Here is a 21,742-nt window from a genome sequence, read left to right on the forward strand (position 1 = left end):
ATTTTATGAAACGGATTGATGCACTATGAGGCGCCCTTTCTTATTCTCATTTTAGAAATTACTATCTGCCTATAGTGGATATTGGCTAAAAAGAGACGCCGATCGCAAAGATATAAGTGCTACCGGGACTTTATTTGAACCATTTGGACATACGTGGTTGGTCTTGGATTTGTATTGCTGAGCTGGGACTTGTGGTTCCACAGACTGGAAAACAGCTTGCGCATTGACTGTTCTACCATAAATATATATATATTTATTTATTTATATAGTGACAAGATCACTGGAATAGTGGTGGAAGGCAGGTATATTTTCCACAGGTTTCTTACCTATGCTTTTTAAAACCCCAGGAATATTGTGTTGGTTCTGCTGAGAGCTTTTAGCAAGAACCGGATTAGGGTCCTGGGGTTGGATGTGAGAAGAGAGGGCGGGTTTCTCCATCCATTTAGGCCCCTTTCGAGTCTTTGGGCTTTTAGTCTCACAGAAGGCTAATTAGACCTTTCAGCTGTATGGGTGTGTTAAAAAGGCTGTAAGCCTGATCATTGCTCTCTTACACTGCTTGGGGAAAGAGGAGATACTATGGCGTCTCTGAGAGAAAGTTGCTCTTGAAATCCAGTGAACAATGGCCCTCATTCCGAGTTGTTCGCTCGCAAGGCGAATGTAGCAGAGTTACACACGCTAAGCCGCCGCCTACTGGGAGTGAATCTTAGCTTCTTAAAATTGCGACCGACGTACGCGCAATATTGCGATTACAAACGAGTTAGCAGTTTCAGAGTAGCTCCAGACTTACTCTGCCTGTGCGATCATTTCAGTGCTTGTCGTTCCTGGTTGACGTCACAAACACACCCAGCGTTCGCCCAGGCACTCCCACCGTTTCCCCGGCCACTCCTGCGTTTTTTCCGGAAACGGTAGCGTTTTCAGCCACACGCCCCTGAAACGCCGTGTTTCCGCCCAGTAACACCCATTTCCTGTCAATCACATTACGATCGCCGGAGCGATGAAAAAGCCGCGAGTAAAATTACTTTCTACATAGCAAAGTTACTTGGCGCAGTCGCAGTGCGAACATTGCGCATGCGTACTAAGCGGATTTTCATTGCGATGCGATGAAAAATACCGAGCGAACAACTCGGAATGAGGGCCAATGTTCGATATTTTACTTCAATAAATTAGGAACATTTTGAGATAAAAACTTATAGCAATTGCAAATACACTTACGTGATTTATATTTTGCAGTGTAGCTGCCAATTAACTTATGTGGTAGAACCACAAGAAGTTTAAAAGTAAGATTTTTGGAACACAGGCGGAACATCCTGAATAGATCTTGCACCCATGGAATTTCTAGACATTTTGTAAAATGTCATGCTGGGAATCCTAAGGGTCTTATACTTACAGGAATAGAATGGGTGAAACTTACTGCAAGATTGGAAGACAGATTCAGAAAATTTATGTGTACGTGAAAATTACTGAATACATAAGTTAAGGACCTTTGTTCCTGAGGGACTAATGAATGTACTGAGATTGATCTCTAAATTAATTTTATTACTATGAATAAATGAGATCGGTTTCTGGACCTGTCTGCCCATACTGGTACATCCATCCATTCCATTTCCCATATGTTCAGTGGTCTGTCTTCATTGTTAGTCCTCCTTATCTCCCTATCTTATACTATTAATGTATATTTATCAATCTGTGGATGTATAATGATTAAACTCTATACTGAGATTTGTTATCCCGGATGTGGTCCCGATAATAGGACTGCCACATGATGTATTCATCATATGATTATGAATTGTCCTCGTTGGTCACCAAGGTCATCAAGGAATTTATAAAATAGTACTGTATATAACTATAATAATTTGAAAATGTGAATTATTTTTTTCTTCTGTATAGGGACATGACAGAAATAGGGAGAGGGGGGAGGGAGAAGGGAGGGTAGAGGGGAGGGTTAAAAAGTATTATGCGTTATTATTACAATGATTGTAGTCTGAGTTCCCTATCAAAATCATGTAAAGGATGTTTCCAAACCACATGAATGAATAGGAAACCTATGGTTAATATAATTACATGGTTCAATCTGCCAAAGAGCATGAAATATATGGAGGAAAAGTTCCTACCTGGTAGTCACTGTTGTGATTTTATAATTAGAATTATTCAAATATATCAGCCATATTCTTTTGTGGACATTTAGATTGTATGAGAGTATACTATATTTGAGGACAACTAGTTTATATGAGAGTATATTATATTTATTATATATGCTTTCTGGTGGTTTGTTACTATACTGTACTACTTGTTACTATACTATTTGAGAACACCTAGTAACAAGACTACTTGAGAACACCTAGCAACAGGGGTATTAAACACCAGCTAGGTAAGGCTGTCTGTTATCAATTACAGGTGTGTGTATTTAACATGGAGGTATATATAGAAGTATTGTGATCTAAGGAGTACTGCCTATTGAAAAAGTCACAGGAGGTGACGAAACGGGTTTAGGACTCCCTTTAGACACCGGGACCCTACTGGGGGGAAATATCACCAATCGTCTACATCATTAAGAACCCCTGCCGCCGACTCCCTGCATTAATCACACTGCCGCCACTGAGAACAGCAAAGACGCTGAAAGATGCTGTGACTAGCTGCCGTTACCAACAAGGACGCTGCCTGCTGCTCCAACCAAGGCCCTCATTCTGAGTTGATCGCTCGCTAGCTACTTTATTCAACCGTGCAAACACATAGTCACTGCCCACGGGGGAGTGTATTTTCGCTGTGCAAGTGTGCGAAAGCCTGTGCAGCCGAGCGGTACAAAAAAGTTTTTTGCAGTTTCTGAGTAGGTCAGAACTTACTCATCTGCTGCGATCACTTCAGCCTGTCCGGTCCCGGAATTGACGTCAGACACCCGCCCTGCAAATGCTTGGACACGCCTCCGTTTTCCGAAACACTCCCAGAAAACGGTCAGTTGACACCCATAAACGCCTTCTGTCAATCTCCTTGCGATCGGCTGTGCGAATGGAATCGTCGCAAGAAGCATTGCACAGCAGCGATGCTGTTTGTATCCATACGGCAAGCGTGCGCATTGCGGTGCATACGCATGCGCAGTTTTGCTGTTTTTTTACCTGATCACTGCGCTTGCGAAAATCTGCAGCGTGCGATCAACTTGGAATGACCCCCCAAGGACGCTCGGTAAGGATGCTTCCCCAGCTCTCATCCATCAACAGGTCCCGGTCGCAGGGATAAAGAGAGCAGAGGCCTTGACTGCAGCACGCGCCATAGAGATCTATTACAGCAGGATCTTCTGATGTGAGTTACATCATAGGAATTCAGTGTGTGGAGAGGCTGCCGAGGGTAACCGTTATTTATTATTACATATCTTCCTTATTGGATAATTTTCCTCCAGCAGGACTTACAATACCAGTTCATTTGTATCCCATACTTTGGACTGTTACAAAAATAACTAACTTGATACATCAAAATTGTAACCAAAACAGTTTGGCTTTTAGTTATCACATGTAGATACAATGATTACTGTTGCTTCTGAGGTTCCAGTATATTGATCAAAGGATTGATTTTTTAACCTATTGCGTTAAATATGTGTTTTTAATACATTTAATTACAATTTTATCAAACCACCGATGCATATTGTGACAAATGTATTGTTTAGTTTATGAGCACAACCCTGTTTATATTCTGTTTAATCCAGTAAACTGTGCTTGATGAAAACTCCTTGTATTGTGTTTTTTTTTTTAAGTGAGTTAGGAAATATCCTGTATATAGTTAGCACCGGCCAGCAGGGTATATATTTTGATGTTTATTTATATTTTTCTATAGAATAAAAATGGTTAAGGCCAGTTCCATCAAACCAATGGACTTGAGTGATCTCTCAGCATTTACATCCTGCATTCTACCCCAGGAGATTGTACCTGTACCCCTGACCCTGTTACAATAAATCTATCTATCTATTATATATATATATATATATATATATCATTGGGAATAGATCTACATAATGCTTCTTCCACAGGATAAAACAGCACTGACACCTGCGGAAGTGAAACGGACGGCTCCTACTCATTTTTAAAATGCTGCACAACTTTAAATACCCCTCTACATCTATGTAATGTCTATTTATCCTTGATTGTGCCCCTATTTTATTGCTAAAGATGTGAGTTTATTAAAAAAAAAAAAAAAGATTTTCCTTCAATTCTCAGCCTATTGCTGCCTTAATACAACACTATGAATAATAATACAGAACACTGGAAGAATATTAATAACCTTTAACCAATGTTTCAAAACTGTTAAAAAAGCCTTTATTAAAACTGTGTGAAACAGTTATATAATACATATTGTCCCCTTACTGTAAAAAAAAGGGTAATAGAGCTGTGTGACCATATATATTGTAGAACACAAGTGTATTATTCCTTGCAACATTAAGTGATGCTCCTTGAGCTCAGAATACAATGGCCTAATTTGCAATGGCTGTAACTTACCTTTGTAACTATTGCATATGAAGCTCCATGGTCCAGCAGAACAGATGCTACATCATCGTGACCCTCCCTGGCAGACAGGTGCAGTGGAGTATATCCAGAAGTGGTGGCTGCATCTGGACAGGCTCCTTGCTTGAGCAACTGCTGCACTATGTCTGCTTTTCCCAGGCGAGCAGATATGTGCAGAGGCGTCTGGTCATCCTGAACACAGAGACAGCCACATAGGAAATCATTCCCTGACTCTGCAAATGCTTTCCAGAGATATTTTCTTTTTAACCCAATTATTACAAAGTACTGAAATGTATGGTTCTGAAAGAGTAACCAAAAGGTGGCTCCTTCTCTGAAACAGAGTTACAGTATACTTATAAAGTCAAATAAAGAATCTTATAAAGTTCAGAAGATTTTATAGAACGCTCCATTGTATTTGGCTTCTTATATTAATGGCAGTACATTGTACAGGTTATATAAATCAGGCAGATCCTGTCCGCTAGACTTACCTTTGCTTTAGCTTCTGCCTGAGCTCCATTTTGCAGAAGATATCGGACAACCTCTGACTGGCCAGCCCTTGCAGCCATATGCAGTGCCGTTTCTCCTCTCTAGAACATTAAAGAACATTATACAGTTTATTTGACAACCCCAAAACTGACGTTTTATATACGGATGTGCCCTCATACACCTAGCGCCTATATGCATTACTGGACGAGACACCTGCGTGGCTGAGCTGATCTGAGAGGTGTAGCGTAAAGTCAATTTCTTCAGATTTTCCATCTTATTCACATTGCAGACACAGAAAAAACATACTCAAAGTGTACTAGAGTGTACTGGGGACTCTGGGCTGCGGAATTAGTTTTAAACATGTACAAAGCAACAGATGAAACACAACTTGGGGTGAAGCGTATACAGATTCAGACTCTTCGCACACAGATGTAGACATGTTGCACATCATATAGATCAGTGTAAACTAGCGAAGTAGTTTTACCCCTTCCGGTATTTTTATTTATGCAAACTAGACACACATTTTCAGTGCAAAAAAAACACTATGTATGAGGACAAATCTTGTATTAGTTCATATTGAAGCAGTCATCGCTATATAAAACTACACTCGAGCTAAACTTACAACAGTTGTATAAAATCACTATCTCGGCAGCATTCTTATTGCACTACTGTAAAGATGCCGAATGTGTCCACTTCCTCTCATTTGCATACTACAGCCAGTGGCATTAGATGGAAATGTGAACTGTTAGAGGCAGGACACAGATTAAGAAAACAAAAGAATATAGTAAATATTTCAGTCATAAATACTATCAGTAAAAAAAATAAGGTAAAATGCTTGAGTCTGAATGGGAGAAAAGTGCAATATAAATAGAATATTATTTCCGCAATATAAGTTTATAACATATTTTGTATGAGGAAAACGTTATTATGGTGAATGATGAAAAATACGCATACATATTTAGATGTTTTCAGAAATTTCATAATCACATATTCTAAAATATTTGGACTCCGGATAACGCAGAACAGCACAAGTGAAATACAATTTCCAAACAGTGTTGGAAATTTCACATCTACAAAAAAAAACCCATAATGGATGTTCTGCACTAGTCCTGGGAACCAACTGCAATCACTAGAGGAAATCAGTTCTCAGCTTACAAGTCATCAGCCACACAACCATATTTATGTATCCAGGAAAAGAATACTATTTGTGGTATTCCCAGATCTAAAAGCAGAGGACATGAGTGAAACTGCTAAAAAAAAAAATCAATACCTGAAACGGATAAGATGCTATTTTAGGTAACGTCATGTCAGTTACTGTGCATTTGTCTGCCAGCATGAACATGCACTTTATACATTAACAAGTTGACTTAAAAGACAGGATCTCCTGAGAATATCATGTTTAACATACAAGCCAAAACAGTATTGCATGCCTGTGGAAATGGATGTCACATTCATAGCTTATACCGGCTGTCTCTTACTGACGCAGAGTGAAATGACTGTGTGCAAGATTTAGGGGTCTATTTTACCTTTTGTTTTTTTTCATAAAATTATGTAGAAACTGGTTTCTGCATCATTTTATGTATACCCGCTATGTATTATTAGCCAAAAAGGATAACTAGCGCTGCAGTGCCATTATTATGTATAGGAACTATGGTCTGAGCCCTATGTATCAAACTAGATTTTGGTCCGGTTGGTTTTACGCCACATGGTGTAAATTGCTTTATGCCTATGAAGGCATTTACAGTATTCCATCCAGCTCTGGAAACTGACACAGGGCCTAATTCAGGTCCAGTCCGTCCTGTGCCCATCGTCGCAAAGTACCGATTATTGGTACTTTGCGCATGGACATGCGTCAGCGGGATGTGCCACACAGGACGCAGAGAGGCAGCAGGGGTTGACAGTCTGCTGCTGTATAGGGGGCGGCGACGGCCTCCGTTTGTGAACATGATGCGACTGGGATGTAACTCAGAGTATGTACTACTATGTACTAAATGTATCTCACAGGAACAGCAGTGGTAATAGTCCCTTGCCCTGTGAAATACATTTAGTATATAGAAGAGGAATTTTTGTTAAAAATGAAAACGTCCAATCACAGCACTGCGATTAGGCCTCATTGCTTTGTCATTAAAAGAAGTTATGAAGATTGATTTTGTTGAAGGGACAAACTTTGGCTAAACAAAAGCTGTCTATCTAAATCTAACACCATCCTTAAAGTACAAGGCTACATTGACTACATGTGTCAGGGAATCTTGGCAGTATATATGGAAAGACTCGGCCATGTGCATTGTAAATGTGCACACCTTATAATTAGGCACTGGACACTGCCTATGCTTATACCCCTGTATTTAACAACACATCCACCATTATTTTACTTTAGCCATTAAATTATCTGTTTTTAATATGCCATTTGTTGAAAAATTAGTTTTCTGTGCTTTGAAGTTTTAGGGATGTAGTTAAGTATACATCAAGACTGACGCAAATGCAATGCTTTATACTTCATGTGTCCCTTCTGCCATTGGATGGCTTCATTTGTGTAATGTTTTATGTTTCTTTCCTCCTCATTCTCTTGTTAATGGTGGGAAAGTCTGAGTGAAGAACGACTGTACTCACCACATTGGTTGTATTAGGTGATGCACCATGATGCGTTAACTGAGAGACAATATTCACGTGTCCCATGAAGGCAGCAACATGGATCGGCGTCAGGCCCGACTAGGAAGGAGACAAGAGCACAATTATCCATATGTGACACTATTAGAAATAAGGTTCCAATAATTTGGAAGAAAATGGGGATACACTAGTTTGTCTTTGTTTGGAAAATATGATGTATCCTTATTTGTTAAAGAGAAGAAAAGAGCAAATTCCAGAGGAATAGACGCGATAGTGTAGCTCATAAAACAACACTATTCAATTGTAGCTAAGTTCGGGCACAATGGCTGCCGGCGCTTGCATTTCAGCTCGCATCCCGTGGTGGTAGTAAGGCAAATGCGTGAAAAGTGACCCATTTGGGTGCCCAAAACGCATTTTTCACGGCCGCCCCCAGCGACCTCTATGGGTGCAATCAGGGTGATATAAAAGATCAACTGAATATCGCCACGCAATCTCCCGTCACTTAGATAGGAGATAAGGAGCGATATAACAATTTAATATCACCCTTAAAGTGCAAGCCAATGTAACAATGTAATACTGCAGTCTATATCCACAGACAGTGGCAGAACTACAGCATTTGCGAAGGTGCCAGGGTGGGGGAGTAGGCAGAATATTTTAGTGTTGCCAGTACACATTATGCAACACAGTACCCCCAATACACATTATGACATACTGGTGGGTATTCAATTGTTCGAAAAGTCAGTTGAGAGTCTGCTTTTTCCTATTTAATGGACAGGAAAAACCAAACACCCAACCGACTTTTCAAACAATTGAATTCCACCCACTGCGACCACAGTTCATATTATGCCAGATTACAGTGCCTCTACTTCATATTATGTAACATTATGACGCTCTCCACTCACTGGCATATTTATAATGGGTGCAGTGTGTGCGGCGCACACGGGCCCCCAGGTCCAGGGGGGGCCCACGCCGCACACCCTGCACCTATTATTTTTCATACTTACCCGCCCAAGTCCCGCGGCGCTGCAGCAGCACTGCAGCAGCACTGCCGAAATCACTTGGAAAATGGCGTGGAACCATTTTCCCAGTGTTTCGCGCATGCGCAGTAGAAAATTCACTGGGAAAATGGCTGCCGCGCCATTTTCCTGGAGATCTGCACATGCTCTGTAGAATCTGGGACAGTGCCACATTACAGTGCCCCAGTTCATATTATGTAACATTATAGTGCCCTCCAGTTCATTTTATACCACATTACAATGAGCAGTTCCAGGGGCATAACTAGATATATTGTGGGCCCCAAGGCAAAAGTGTGTAAGGGCCCCTATGTACCACCCAATGGTGAGAAATGTATATAACACATATATCTTTGACAGGGAAGGTGGGGCCCTCTTACCACCGAGCCCAATTACAGCTGCACTTTCTGCACCTATGGTAGTTACACCCTTGACCAGGGGGTTATGTGCATACCGTCTGCCTGTGCTCATAAGAGCAGAGCTGGCATCTACATTCTTCTGGCAATGTAGCGTTCTGTCTCTGGTTACAGGTGTCACAAGTTAATACAGTTCAAAATCCAGCATTATGATGTATGTTTTACAGTTAGCTTACACAATTACATGCATTATTATGTATGCTTTAAAATTAGATTTGACATATGGTCAGCATCATTACGATAATATTACTCACTTCTGTGACTGCCTGTATAGATGCCCCATGTTTCAGGAGAAGCTCCATTACTTTAACTCGGTTTTTCTTGCAGGCAATATGAAGTGGTGTGAAGCCATTCTGTGAAGGGGAAACAAGAGAGAATGATTTCAATAAGTTACTTCAATATGCAATGTGTAAATACCACATATATATGCACTTTACAACCATGTGCTAGTAAACTGGGGGTATGTGGGTGATGTGGTGATGAGCTTGGGGAATGCCATTGCCTAGGCATTAACCCCTTCACTGCTGAGTGTTTTCGCACACTTGTATTGAGGTTATTTTTTCACATTTGCACTTGTTACCTTCAAACATCAATATCAATGATTTTTTTTTATGCGACACCCATACACATTATATCGTTTTTTCCCCAGAAGATTTGTATTTTCAGAAACTGCGTATGGATCATCAGATCTACATGAAAAAGGTCTACAGTCATTAGGTCGACATGCATTAGGTTGACAGGGTCAAAGGGTCGACAAATGAAAAGGTCAACATGACAAAAGGTAGACAGTATGAAAGGTCAACAGGGTCAAAAGGTTGACACATTACAAGGTTGGTTTAAAAAAAGGTTGACAACATTTTTACATCTGTTTTCTGTTGTCGTTTTCACCAACAAAGCATGTGGAACCCCAATAAGTGTACTGCGTCCCATTGCACGGCTCAGCACGGATTACTATTGCCAATCGTAGTCCACATGGATGGTAAAGTATGAAAAAGTTGTTCAAAATGCTAACCCCCCCACCCCCCAAAAAAAGATGCCGACCACATGTATGTCAGCCGTATGTGCATAGACCATTTGAACCTGTTGGACCTTTTGTATCTGTCGGTCATAAGCAGTGTCGACCTTTTACATGTCATCCTATTGACCATGTTGACCAACGTTTCAAAGACTCAGGCACTTTCTTAAGCCAAGTGTCCAAAACGTTGTATATTGCCAACAAACCGCTGTGTGTTAGCAAATGATAGTTTAGAGCAGTGATGGCTAACCTTGACACTCCAGCTGTTGTTGAACTACACATCCCAGCATGCCCTGCATCAGTTTTAGCATGGCCAAATAGCAAAACTGTAGCAGGGCATGCTGGGATGTGTAGTTCAACAACAGCTGGAGTGTCAAGGTTTGCCATCACTGGTTTATAGTGCCGGTTTCTTCTTTTGCATTAACTATAAATATTTGATAAAGAATCTTCAACATTTACAATGCTATGATTTTAACTTTTTACTTTAGAGCCCCCCTGTCTTAAGTGCTCCGGGCCCCCCATTGCCTTAATCCAGCTCTGATTTACACTGCACAGAAACAATATAACCCACCCAAATCTAACTCTCTTTGCACACTTTATATCTGTCCCCCTGCAGTGCACATGGTTTCGCCCATTTGCTAACAAATTTGCTGCTGCGATCAGATCTGTATTAGGCCCTAAATTTACTAAAATGCAGCCGCCCAATGGATAATTCATACTACCCTTTTGAAGGTTCACAAAGAACGGACTGATGGTTAAGCACCCAAAATGGCTGCCTCCACATGGTTAAGGCAACAGCTGCTCTTTAAAGACAAATACATATTTAAAATGATATAAGTAAAAATAACTGGAATACAATAAATGGGAAGTCACAACAAGGACAGAAAGCTGTGTCACAAAGTCATAACATTCCTGCTGGATACAAGTTAGAGAAAATTTATTGGACTGCAACGCTTTCACAGGTCCCAATGTACATTTCCTCTAGCAGGCTTGGACTGGCCCACAGGAGTACAGGGGAAACCACGGGTGGGCCCCACTGCCTGGGGGCCTGCCCACCTCCTGCTGTAAGAATCAGGTTCTAGACTGTGCACTTGAATTATACATTATGAATTATACATATGTTACCTTATACTGGACTATTGCGTATTTTCTACAGTGCATTGCTGTTATTAATCTGGTACATTATCATGCATGCAGCAGCTGAATTTACTGTATATATTTATGAAGGGACCCAGACGTTGCACTCTCTAATGTTTAGTCAAACCAATGAGGTGGCAGGCCACACACCCCAGCAGACTGGCCACACCCCTAAACATGGGCCCCTAACATTGCATTCCCCCGGTGGGCCCTACATGCCCCAGTCCGACACTGCCTCTAGGCTCATTTATATGACCAAGTAATACACTTTCTCCTTTGTCAGATACTGAATCTTTACAACTTTTCAAGGGTAAGGATTCCCCAAGCTCAGCAAAAATAGACATTTGTGGGGCTGCACGCCACTGAACTGTGATGATGAATTGGTGTGATAAATATGTACTCTTCACCGACCTTTAATAAAAACCTGCAAGTTGTTAAGGAGCATTGTGATTTGTGAAACGCATACTGTCTTTCAGGGTACTGTACCATAGACACATTTAGTACACTGAACAGCTCAATAAGATTTGTATTATTATGTTCACAAGATCATTTCTATATAAATGTATAAACACCAGCCAATCACCTCCTGTCATTTTTCAAACCCAGCAAGTGACATGGCAGTTAGGAGCTCATTGGCTGGCACTTTATCACAGTGAAAATACAATTTTTCTAAGCTTAGTACATCCCGCCCAGAATATGACAGCAGATAAGGACCACTTTGCCCATCTAGCCTGCCCTAAACACATGTACACGCACACACACACTACAGTTAATTTCTTGTTGAAAGGTGATTAACCTACCAGTATATTTTTGGATTGTGGCAGTAAACCAGAGTACCCGGGGGAAACTCACGCAAGCATGGGGAGAATATACAAACTCCTTGCAGTTAGGGCCACGGTGGGAATTTAACCCATGCCCACAGTGCTGTGAGGCTGTAATGCTAACCATTACACCATCCATAGTCTCTGCATTCTTACTGTTCTATGCAAAGCTGGCAATCTTTAAACACACTGGGCAGTATTCAATTTTCTCTGACGTCCTAAGTGGATGCTGGGGACTCCGTCAGGACCATGGGGATTAGCGGCTCCGCAGGAGACAGGGCACAAAACTAAAGCTTTAGGATCAGGTGGTGTGTACTGGCTCCTCCCCCTATGACCCTCCTCCAAGCCTCAGTTAGGTTTTTGTGCCCGTCCAAGCAGGGTGCAATCTAGGTGGCTCTCTTAAGGAGCTGCTTAGAAAAAGTTTTTAGGTTTATTATTTTCAGTGAGTCCTGCTGGCAACAGGCTCACTGCATCGAGGGACTTAGGGGAGAGAAGTTCAACTCACCTGCGTGCAGGATGGATTGGCTTCTTAGGCTACTGGACACCATTAGCTCCAGAGGGAGTCGGAACACAGGTCTCACCCTGGGGTTCGTCCCGGAGCCGCGCCGCCGACCCCCCTTGCAGATGCTGAAGATTGAAGGTCCAGAAACCGGCGGCAGAAGGCTCTTCAGTCTTCTTGAAGGTAGCGCACAGCACTGCAGCTGTGCGCCATTGTTTGTCACACACTTCTCACCAACGGTCACGGAGGGTGCAGGGCGCTGCTGGGGGCGCCCTGGGCAGCAATGTAAATACCTTTTATGGCTAAAAAATACATCACATATAGCCCTTGAGGCTATATGGATGTATTTAACCCCTGCCAGATATTACAAACTACGGGAGAAAAGCCCGCCAGAATAGGGGGCGGGGCTTATTCTCCTCAGCACACAGCGCCATTTTCCTGCTCAGCTCCGCTGTGAGGAAGGCTCCCAGGACTCTCCCCTGCACTGCACTACAGAAACAGGGTAAAACAGAGAGGGGGGGCACTTTTTTGGCGATATTTTATATATTTAAGCTGCTATAAGGATACAACAATTATATAAGGTTGTTCCCATATATATTATAGCGCTTGGGTGTGTGCTGGCAAACTCTCCCTCTGTCTCCCCAAAGGGCTAGTGGGGTCCTGTCTTCGATAAGAGCATTCCCTGTGTGTCTGCTGTGTGTCGGTACGTGTGTGTCGACATGTATGAGGACGATGTTGGTGTGGAGGCAGAGCAATTGCCGGTAATGGTGATGTCACCCCCCAGGGAGTCGACACCGGAATGGATGGCTTTGTTTATGGAATTACGTGATAATGTCAGCACATTACAAAAATCAGTTGACGACATGAGACGGCCGGAAAACCAGTTGGTACCTGCCCAGGCGTCTCAGACACCGTCAGGGGCTGTAAAACGCCCTTTACCTCAGTCGGTCGACACAGACCCAGACACGGACACTGAATCTAGTGTCGACGGTGAAGAAACAAACGTATTTTCAAGTAGAGCCACACGTTATATGATCACGGCAATGAAGGAGGCTTTGCATATCTCTGATACTGCAAGTACCACAAAAAGGGGTATTATGTGGGGGGTGAAAAAACTACCTGTAGTTTTTCCTGAATCAGAGGAATTGAATGATGTATGTGATGAAGCGTGGGTTAACCCAGATAGAAAAGTGCTAATTTCAAAAAAGTTATTGGCATTATACCCTTTCCCGCCAGAGGTTAGGGCGCGCTGGGAAACACCCCCTAGGGTGGATAAGGCGCTCACACGCTTATCAAAACAAGTGGCGTTACCGTCTCCTGATACGGCCGCCCTCAAGGATCCAGCTGATAGGAGGCTGGAAACTACCCTAAAGAGTATATACACACATACTGGTGTTATACTGCGACCAGCCATCGCCTCAGCCTGGATGTGCAGTGCTGGGGTGGTCTGGTCGGATTCCCTGACTGAAAATATTGATACCCTGGATAGGGACAGTATTTTATTGACTATAGAGCAATTAAAGGATGCTTTTCTTTATATGCGAGATGCTCAGAGGGATATTTGCACTCTGGCATCGAGAGTAAGTGCGATGTCCATATCTGCCAGAAGAAGTTTATGGACGCGACAGTGGTCAGGTGATGTGGATTCCAAACGACATATGGAAGTATTGCCGTATAAAGGGGAAGAATTATTTGGCGTAGGTCTATCGGATCTGGTGGCCACGGCAACTGCCGGAAAATCCACCTTTTTACCTCAGACCCCCTCCCAACAGAAAAAGACACCGTCTTTTCAGCCGCAGTCCTTTCGGTCCTATAAGAACAAGAGGGCAAAAGGACAGTCATATCTGCCCCGGGGCAGAGGAAGGGGTAAGAGAGGGCAGCAAGCAGCCCCTGCCCAGGAACAGAAGCCCTCCCAGGGTTCTGCAAAGCCCTCAGCATGACGCTGGGGCTGTACAAGCGGACTCAGGAGCGGTGGGGGGTCGACTCAGGAATTTCAGCGCACAGTGGGCTTGCTCACAGGTGGACCCTTGGATCCTGCAGGTAGTATCTCAGGGTTACAGGTTGGAATTCGAGAAGTCTCCCCCTCGCCGGTTCCTAAAGTCTGCTTTGCCAACGTCTCCCTCAGACAGGGCGACGGTATTGGAAGCCATTCACAAGCTGTTTTCTCAGCAGGTGATAGTCAAGGTACCCCTCCTACAACAGGGAAAGGGGTATTACTCCACGCTATTTGTGGTACCGAAGCCGGACGGCTCGGTAAGACCTATTCTAAATCTGAAATCTTTGAACCTGTACATACAAAAATTCAAGTTCAAGATGGAATCACTCAGAGCAGTGATAGCGAATCTGGAAGAAGGGGACTTTATGGTGTCCCTGGACATAAAGGATGCTTACCTGCATGTCCCAATTTGCCCTTCACATCAAGGGTACCTCAGGTTCGTGGTGCAAAACTGTCATTATCAGTTTCAGACGCTGCCGTTTGGATTGTCCACGGCACCTCGGGTCTTTACCAAGGTAATGGCCGAAATGATGATTCTTCTGCGAAGAAGAGGCGTATTAATTATCCCTTACTTGGACGATCTCCTGATAAGGGCAAGGTCCAGAGAACAGCTGGAGGACGGAGTAGCACTAACCCAAGTAGTGCTGCAACAACACGGGTGGATTCTGAATTTTCCAAAATCTCAGTTGACCCCGACAACACGTCTGCTGTTCCTGGGAATGATTCTGGACACGGTTCAGAAAAAGGTGTTTCTTCCGGAGGAGAAAGCCAAGGAGTTATCCGAACTTGTCAGGAACCTCCTAAAACCAGGAAAAGTGTCTGTGCATCAATGCACAAGAGTCCTGGGAAAGATGGTGGCTTCTTACGAAGCAATTCCATTCGGCAGATTCCACGCACGAACTTTTCAGTGGGATCTGCTGGACAAATGGTCCGGATCGCATCTGCAGATGCATCAGCGGATAACCTTATCGCCACGGACAAGGGTGTCTCTTCTGTGGTGGTTGCAGAGTGCTCATCTGTTAGAGGGCCGCAGATTCGGCATACAGGACTGGGTCCTGGTGACCACGGATGCCAGTCTGAGAGGCTGGGGAGCGGTCACACAGGGAAGAAACTTCCAGGGAGTATGGTCAAGCCTGGAGATGTCTCTTCATATAAATATACTGGAGCTAAGAGCAATTTACAATGCTCTAAGCCTGGCAAAACCCCTGCTTCAGGGTCAGCCGGTGTTGATCCAGTCGGACAACATCACGGCAGTCGCCCACGTAAACAGACAGGGCGGCACAAGAAGCAGGAGAGCAATGGCAGAAGCTGCAAGGATCCTTCGCTGGGCGGAAGATCATGTGATAGCACTGTCAGCAGTGTTCATTCCGGGAGTAGACAACTGGGAAGCAGACTTCCTCAGCAGACACGATCTACACCCGGGAGAGTGGGGACTTCATCCAGAAGTCTTCCACATGATTGTGAACCGTTGGGAAAAACCAAAGGTGGATATGATGGCGTCTCGCCTCAACAAAAAACTGGACAGGTATTGCGCCAGGTCAAGAGACCCTCAGGCAATAGCTGTGGACGCTCTGGTAACACCGTGGGTGTACCAGTCAGTGTATGTGTTTCCTCCTCTGCCTCTCATACCCAAAGTACTGAGAATTATACGGCAAAGGGGAGTAAGAACGATACTCGTGGCTCCGGATTGGCCAAGAAGAACTTGGTACCCGGAACTTCAGGAGATGCTCACGGAAAATCCGTGGCCTCTACCTCTAAGACGGGACCTGATTCAGCAGGGACCGTGTCTATTCCAAGACTTACCGCGGCTGCGTTTGACGGCATGGCGGTTGAACGCCGAATTCTAAAGGAAAAAGGCTTTCCAGAAGAGGTCATTCCTACACTGGTTAAAGCCAGGAAGGAGGTGACTGCACAACATTATCACCGCATTTGGAGAAAATATGTTGCGTGGTGTGAGGCCAGGAAGGCCCCCACGGAGGAATTTCAACTGGGTCGATTCCTACATTTCCTGCAAACAGGATTGTCTATGGGCCTCAAATTGGGGTCCATTAAGGTTCAAATTTCAGCCCTGTCGATTTTCTTCCAGAAAGAATTGGCTTCAGTTCCTGAAGTCCAGACTTTTGTAAAAGGAGTACTACATATACAGCCCCCGGTTGTGCCCCCAGTGGCTCCGTGGGACCTGAATGTAGTTTTGGATTTTCTCAAATCCCATTGGTTTGAGCCACTCAAATCGGTGGATTTGAAATATCTTACATGGAAAGTAACCATGCTACTGGCCCTGGCTTCAGCCAGGAGAGTATCAGAATTGGCGGCTTTATCGTATAAGAGCCCATATCTGATTTTCCATTCGGACAGGGCAGAACTGCGGACGCGTCCTCAGTTTCTGCCTAAGGTGGTGTCAGCGTTTCACCTGAACCAGCCTATTGTGGTGCCTGCGGCTACTAGCAATTTGGAAGATTCCAAGTTGCTGGACGTTGTCAGGGCATTGAAAATATACATTTCAAGGAAGGCTGGAGTCAGAAAATCTGACTCGCTGTTTATACTGTATGCACCCAACAAGCTGGGTGCTCCTGCTTCTAAGCAGACGATTGCTCGTTGGATTTGTAGCACAATTCAACTTGCACATTCTGTGGCAGGCCTGCCACAGCCTAAATCTGTCAAGGCCCATTCCACAAGGAAGGTGGGCTCATCCTGGGCGGCTGCCCGAGGGGTCTCGGCATTACAACTCTGCCGAGCAGCTACGTGGTCGGGGGAGAACACGTTTGTAAAATTCTACAAATTTGATACCCTGGCTAAAGAGGACCTGGAGTTCTCTCATTCGGTGCTGCAGAGTCATCCGCACTCTCCCGCCCGTTTGGGAGCTTTGGTATAATCCCCATGGTCCTGACGGAGTCCCCAGCATCCACTTAGGACGTCAGAGAAAATAAGATTTTACTTACCGATAAATCTATTTCTCGTAGTCCGTAGTGGATGCTGGGCGCCCATCCCAAGTGCGGATTGTCTGCAATACTTGTACATAGTTATTGTTACAAAAAAATCGGGTTGTTATTTGTTGTGAGCCGTCTGTTCAGAGGCTCCTACGTTTGTCATACTGTTAACTGGGTTTAGATCACAAGTTATACGGTGTGATTGGTGTGGCTGGTATGAGTCTTACCCGGGATTCAATATCCTTCCTTATTGTGTACGCTCGTCCGGGCACAGTATCCTAACTGAGGCTTGGAGGAGGGTCATAGGGGGAGGAGCCAGTACACACCACCTGATCCTAAAGCTTTAGTTTTGTGCCCTGTCTCCTGCGGAGCCGCTAATCCCCATGGTCCTGACGGAGTCCCCAGCATCCACTACGGACTACGAGAAATAGATTTATCGGTAAGTAAAATCTTATTATTTCCTCCCCCTTCCACACACGTTCTGTTTCAGCTGACTGGTGTGGTATCATAATTTCAGCTTGCTACCCCCCGGGGTAGCGAGGACTCCCAACCCTTTACGCAACTAAACCTGATTACTATGGGCGCGATATGCACGATAAAGGGGATCACTTTAGAAAAGAGATTGGGCGTGATATATCATTTGAATACCACCCAATAAGCGGGAACTCTGCTCAGGGCTGACAATATAACAACCAAAAATATTTGAAACGTGAGTTGTGCGAGTTATAATTTTTAAGTAGTATTGGCTCTAAAAAAAAATGCAACTGCTAATAGCACACACATTTGATTGAACAAGCCTGATGCTCAGGGCCGGTTTAAAAGAGGAGGAGGCCCGCGTGCAGCCTCCTCCGTTCGGGCCCCCTCTGTTATGCACACCAGTGCCTGCAGGAAAGTACTGGTGTCAGAACTGTTATGCACTCCAGTGTCTGCAGGAATGTACTGGTGTTTGAACTGTTATGCAAAACAAATGGACTCACAGACAAACTGGGAAATATGACATAACGTACACAGAAGGTAATAGGGTAACAAAATACACAGAAAGTGAACAGAGAAGCCCAGAGGCTAAGGAACTGGGTATCTCCCTTGTATTAGAACTGCACAGATGGAAAAAGCAAGATGTTGTGTTTTAATACGTAGAGAACCCGAAATGCTGTTGCTAAGGGCAACAGCAAAACCCTAAAGGGTTACCAACGGGTGTGGCAGTAAACTCCTTGGTCAGAGATGGAATGATAGACACAAGGAGAGTCTCCACAATCCTATTTCTCACTTGCAGTGCACAGGTTTTAGCTTACTGCCACTAAACTGACCCCTGACACCTAGCACAGTGAGACAGGATTAGACAGGCAAGTCTTAGAATACAGCCGCAAACTTGCTAAGTTCACAGAGTAGTAACAGAACCCCAGCAAGCTAAACGACTGACTCCAGTCTTACTGCTAGGTCTGGATTGGCAGAGTGTAATACCAAATCCCCAGGCCTATTTGCAGTAAGCAACAAACAAATACAAAGCTACACAGTACTGGCTAACTTTCATGAACTGACTAACCAACAAAGATTCAGCAGCATCTGCTTACCCTGAAAAGAGGCCTTATAAAGCAGGTGCTGTCCACGCCCCACTCAGACCTCACAGACTGTGAGCACAAAAACCAGCACCGGATCCCCTGCCGTGCACAGAGCCTATAACCACTGCACAGCAAAAGACCCGAACCGGAGTATCAGCTGCGCTCAGGTTACTCCACTAGCACTTGTCTCCCGGTTGCCATGACGACGTGGCAGCACAGGGCAGGAGACCCTAACAGTACCCCCCCTCTGACGAGGGGTCAAAGAACCCCTACCACCGGGTTTATCGGGGAACTGCGAGAAGAAAGAGCGTATCAGTCTGGGGGCATGAAGATCACAACTGCGCACCCACGACCGCTCCTCCGGGCCATACCCCTTCCAGTGCACCAAAAATGACAGCCGACCCCGAACCACCTTGGAGTCAAGAATCCTTTCAACAACAAACTCCCTCTGGCCACGTATCAGAAGAGGGGAAGGTCTTCCACTGGAAGAAGGATTACTAATCGCCCGTTTTAAAAGGGAACAATGAAATGTTTTATTGATACCCAAAGAACGGGGCAGATCTAACTGAAATGCCACCGGATTGATAACCCTGGTGATCTTATAAGGGCCGATGAACCGGGGCCCTAACTTATGAGATGGCTGTCTCAACTTCAAATTCTTGGTAGACAACCAGACGAAGTCTCCTAATTTGAAGCTGCAGGGTCTTTTCCGCTTATCAAAAACCCTTTTGGTCACTAATGACACAGACACAAGGGCTTTCTTCACTTTCCGCCAAATACCTCTAAGGACCGAAACCACAGAGGAACCACCAGGCGTGGAGTCCAGGGGGTCAAAAGAATTGGCCTTAGGATGATGCCCATACACACAAAGGAAGGGAGAGATCCCTGTAGCAGAGTGAGCTGCGTTGTTATAGGCAAACTCCGCCATGGACAGATGAGCAACCCAGTCAGTCTGACACTTGGAGACATAACACCTGAGGAACTGCTCCAAGGACTGGTTCACCCTTTCAGTCTGCCCATTAGACTGCGGATGGTAGCCTGACGACAAGCTGACAGAAATCTGGAGATCGGAACAAAATGCCCTCCAGAATTTGGCCACAAACTGGGATCCGCGGTCAGAGACCACATCAAGTGGCAACCCGTGGAGACGCACAACATGCAGCATAAATAATTCAGACAGGCGTCTGGCTGATGGCAGCCCAACCAGTGGAACGAAGTGCGCCATCTTCGAAAACCTGTCAACGACAACCCAGATGGCTGTCATCCCCGAGGATTTGGGCAAGTCCACCACAAAATCCATTGAAATGTGGGTCCATGGCTTAGATGGGATAGAGAGTGGATGTAATGGGCCAACAGGAACCCCTCTAGGAGTCTTATTTCGGGCACAGATGTCACATGCCCGAACCCACTGATCCACATCCTTAGCCACCGAGGGCCACCACACCGCCCTAGATAGCAACTCCCGAGTTCTGGCAATACCCGGGTGACCTGCCGACTTCTTGGCATGGAATTCCAGGAACACTCGCTGTCTTAACCTAGGAGGCACAAACAAAAGACCTACCGGAAGGTCTGGAGGAGCCTGCTCCTGTGCTCTAAGGACTAATGATAAGAGGTCCTGGGTAATGCCCACTTTAATACATGATGGGGAAACAATGGGCAACGGCTCCTCGGTGGTCTCCTGGATTGGAGCAAAACTCCGCGAGAGCGCATCAGCCTTGATGTTTTTTGACCCAGGGCGATATGTTATAAAAAAATTAAAGCGAGCAAAAAACAAAGCCCATCGTGCCTGCCTGGCATTGAGACGCTTCGCTGACTCTAAATATGCCAGATTCTTATGGTCAGTGAGAATTGAGACCACAAACTTAGCCCCCTCAAGCCAGTGTCTCCACTCCTCGAGTGCATCCTTAATAGCCAACAATTCCCGGTTACCCACGTCATAATTCATCTCGGCAGGCGAAAATTTACGGGAAAAGTAAGCACAGGGATGAAGGCGATTATCAGACACTCCCATCTGAGAAAGCACTGCCCCAATACCCATCTCAGAGGCATCCACCTCCACCACAAAAGGACGCTCTGGATCTGGGTGTCGCAGCACCTTGGCCGAAACAAATGCCCTTTTGAGACGGGCAAAAGCTGCTTTAGCCTCACAAGACCAGTGAGCAACATCCGCCCCTTTCTTAGTGAGTGCCACCAAGGGCGCCACTATAGACGAAAATCCAGCGATAAATCGTCTATAAAAATTCGCAAAGCCCAGGAAACGCTGAAGCGCCTTCAAACTAGTGGGCTGCACCCAATCCAGGACTGCCTGTACCTTGGAACCCTCCATTTGGAAACCTTCTGGGGAGATAATATATCCTAGAAATGCGATTTGCTGAACTTCAAATTCGCACTTCTCCAGCTTCGCCCCAAGCCGGTGGTCTCTGAGTTTCTGGAGGACTAAGCGTACATGCTTCCGATGTTCCTCCAGGGAATGGGAGAAGATTAGGATGTCATCTAAATATACAACTAGGAATCTATCCAAATATTCCCTGAGCACATCATTCATGAAATCCTGGAAGACTGCCGGGGCATTACAGAGCCCAAAAGGCATCACCAAATATTCATAATGCCCTGAGTGGGTATTAAAGGCAGTCTTCCATTCATCCCCCTCTCTTATTCGGATTAGATTGTACGCACCGCGTAGGTCAATCTTAGAAAAAATGGTGGCAGTACGAAGCTGGTCAAACAAGACCGAAATGAGAGGCAGTGGGTATGAGTTTTTAATCGTGATACGGTTCAA

General features: G+C 44.7%; 1 protein-coding gene across 27 annotated transcripts in view; it reads right to left on the reverse strand.

The window, feature by feature from the left end:
- ANK3 (ankyrin 3) overlaps window positions 1-21,742 on the reverse strand; it is a 1,328,922-nt gene that overhangs the window by 248,491 nt on the left and 1,058,689 nt on the right. For all 27 annotated transcript variants that reach the window (XM_063961780.1, XM_063961785.1, XM_063961778.1 and 24 more), the window contains 4 exons: window positions 9,264-9,362; window positions 7,584-7,682; window positions 4,976-5,074; window positions 4,482-4,679 (listed from right to left, as the gene is read on the reverse strand). In XM_063961780.1, coding sequence (XP_063817850.1) covers window positions 4,482-4,679; window positions 4,976-5,074; window positions 7,584-7,682; window positions 9,264-9,362 — 495 coding nt within the window. The remainder of the gene's footprint in view (window positions 1-4,481; window positions 4,680-4,975; window positions 5,075-7,583; window positions 7,683-9,263; window positions 9,363-21,742) is intronic.

This window comes from Pseudophryne corroboree, chromosome 3 (assembly GCF_028390025.1).
Source record: "Pseudophryne corroboree isolate aPseCor3 chromosome 3, aPseCor3.hap2, whole genome shotgun sequence".
NCBI classification, from domain to species: Eukaryota; Metazoa; Chordata; class Amphibia; order Anura; family Myobatrachidae; genus Pseudophryne; species Pseudophryne corroboree.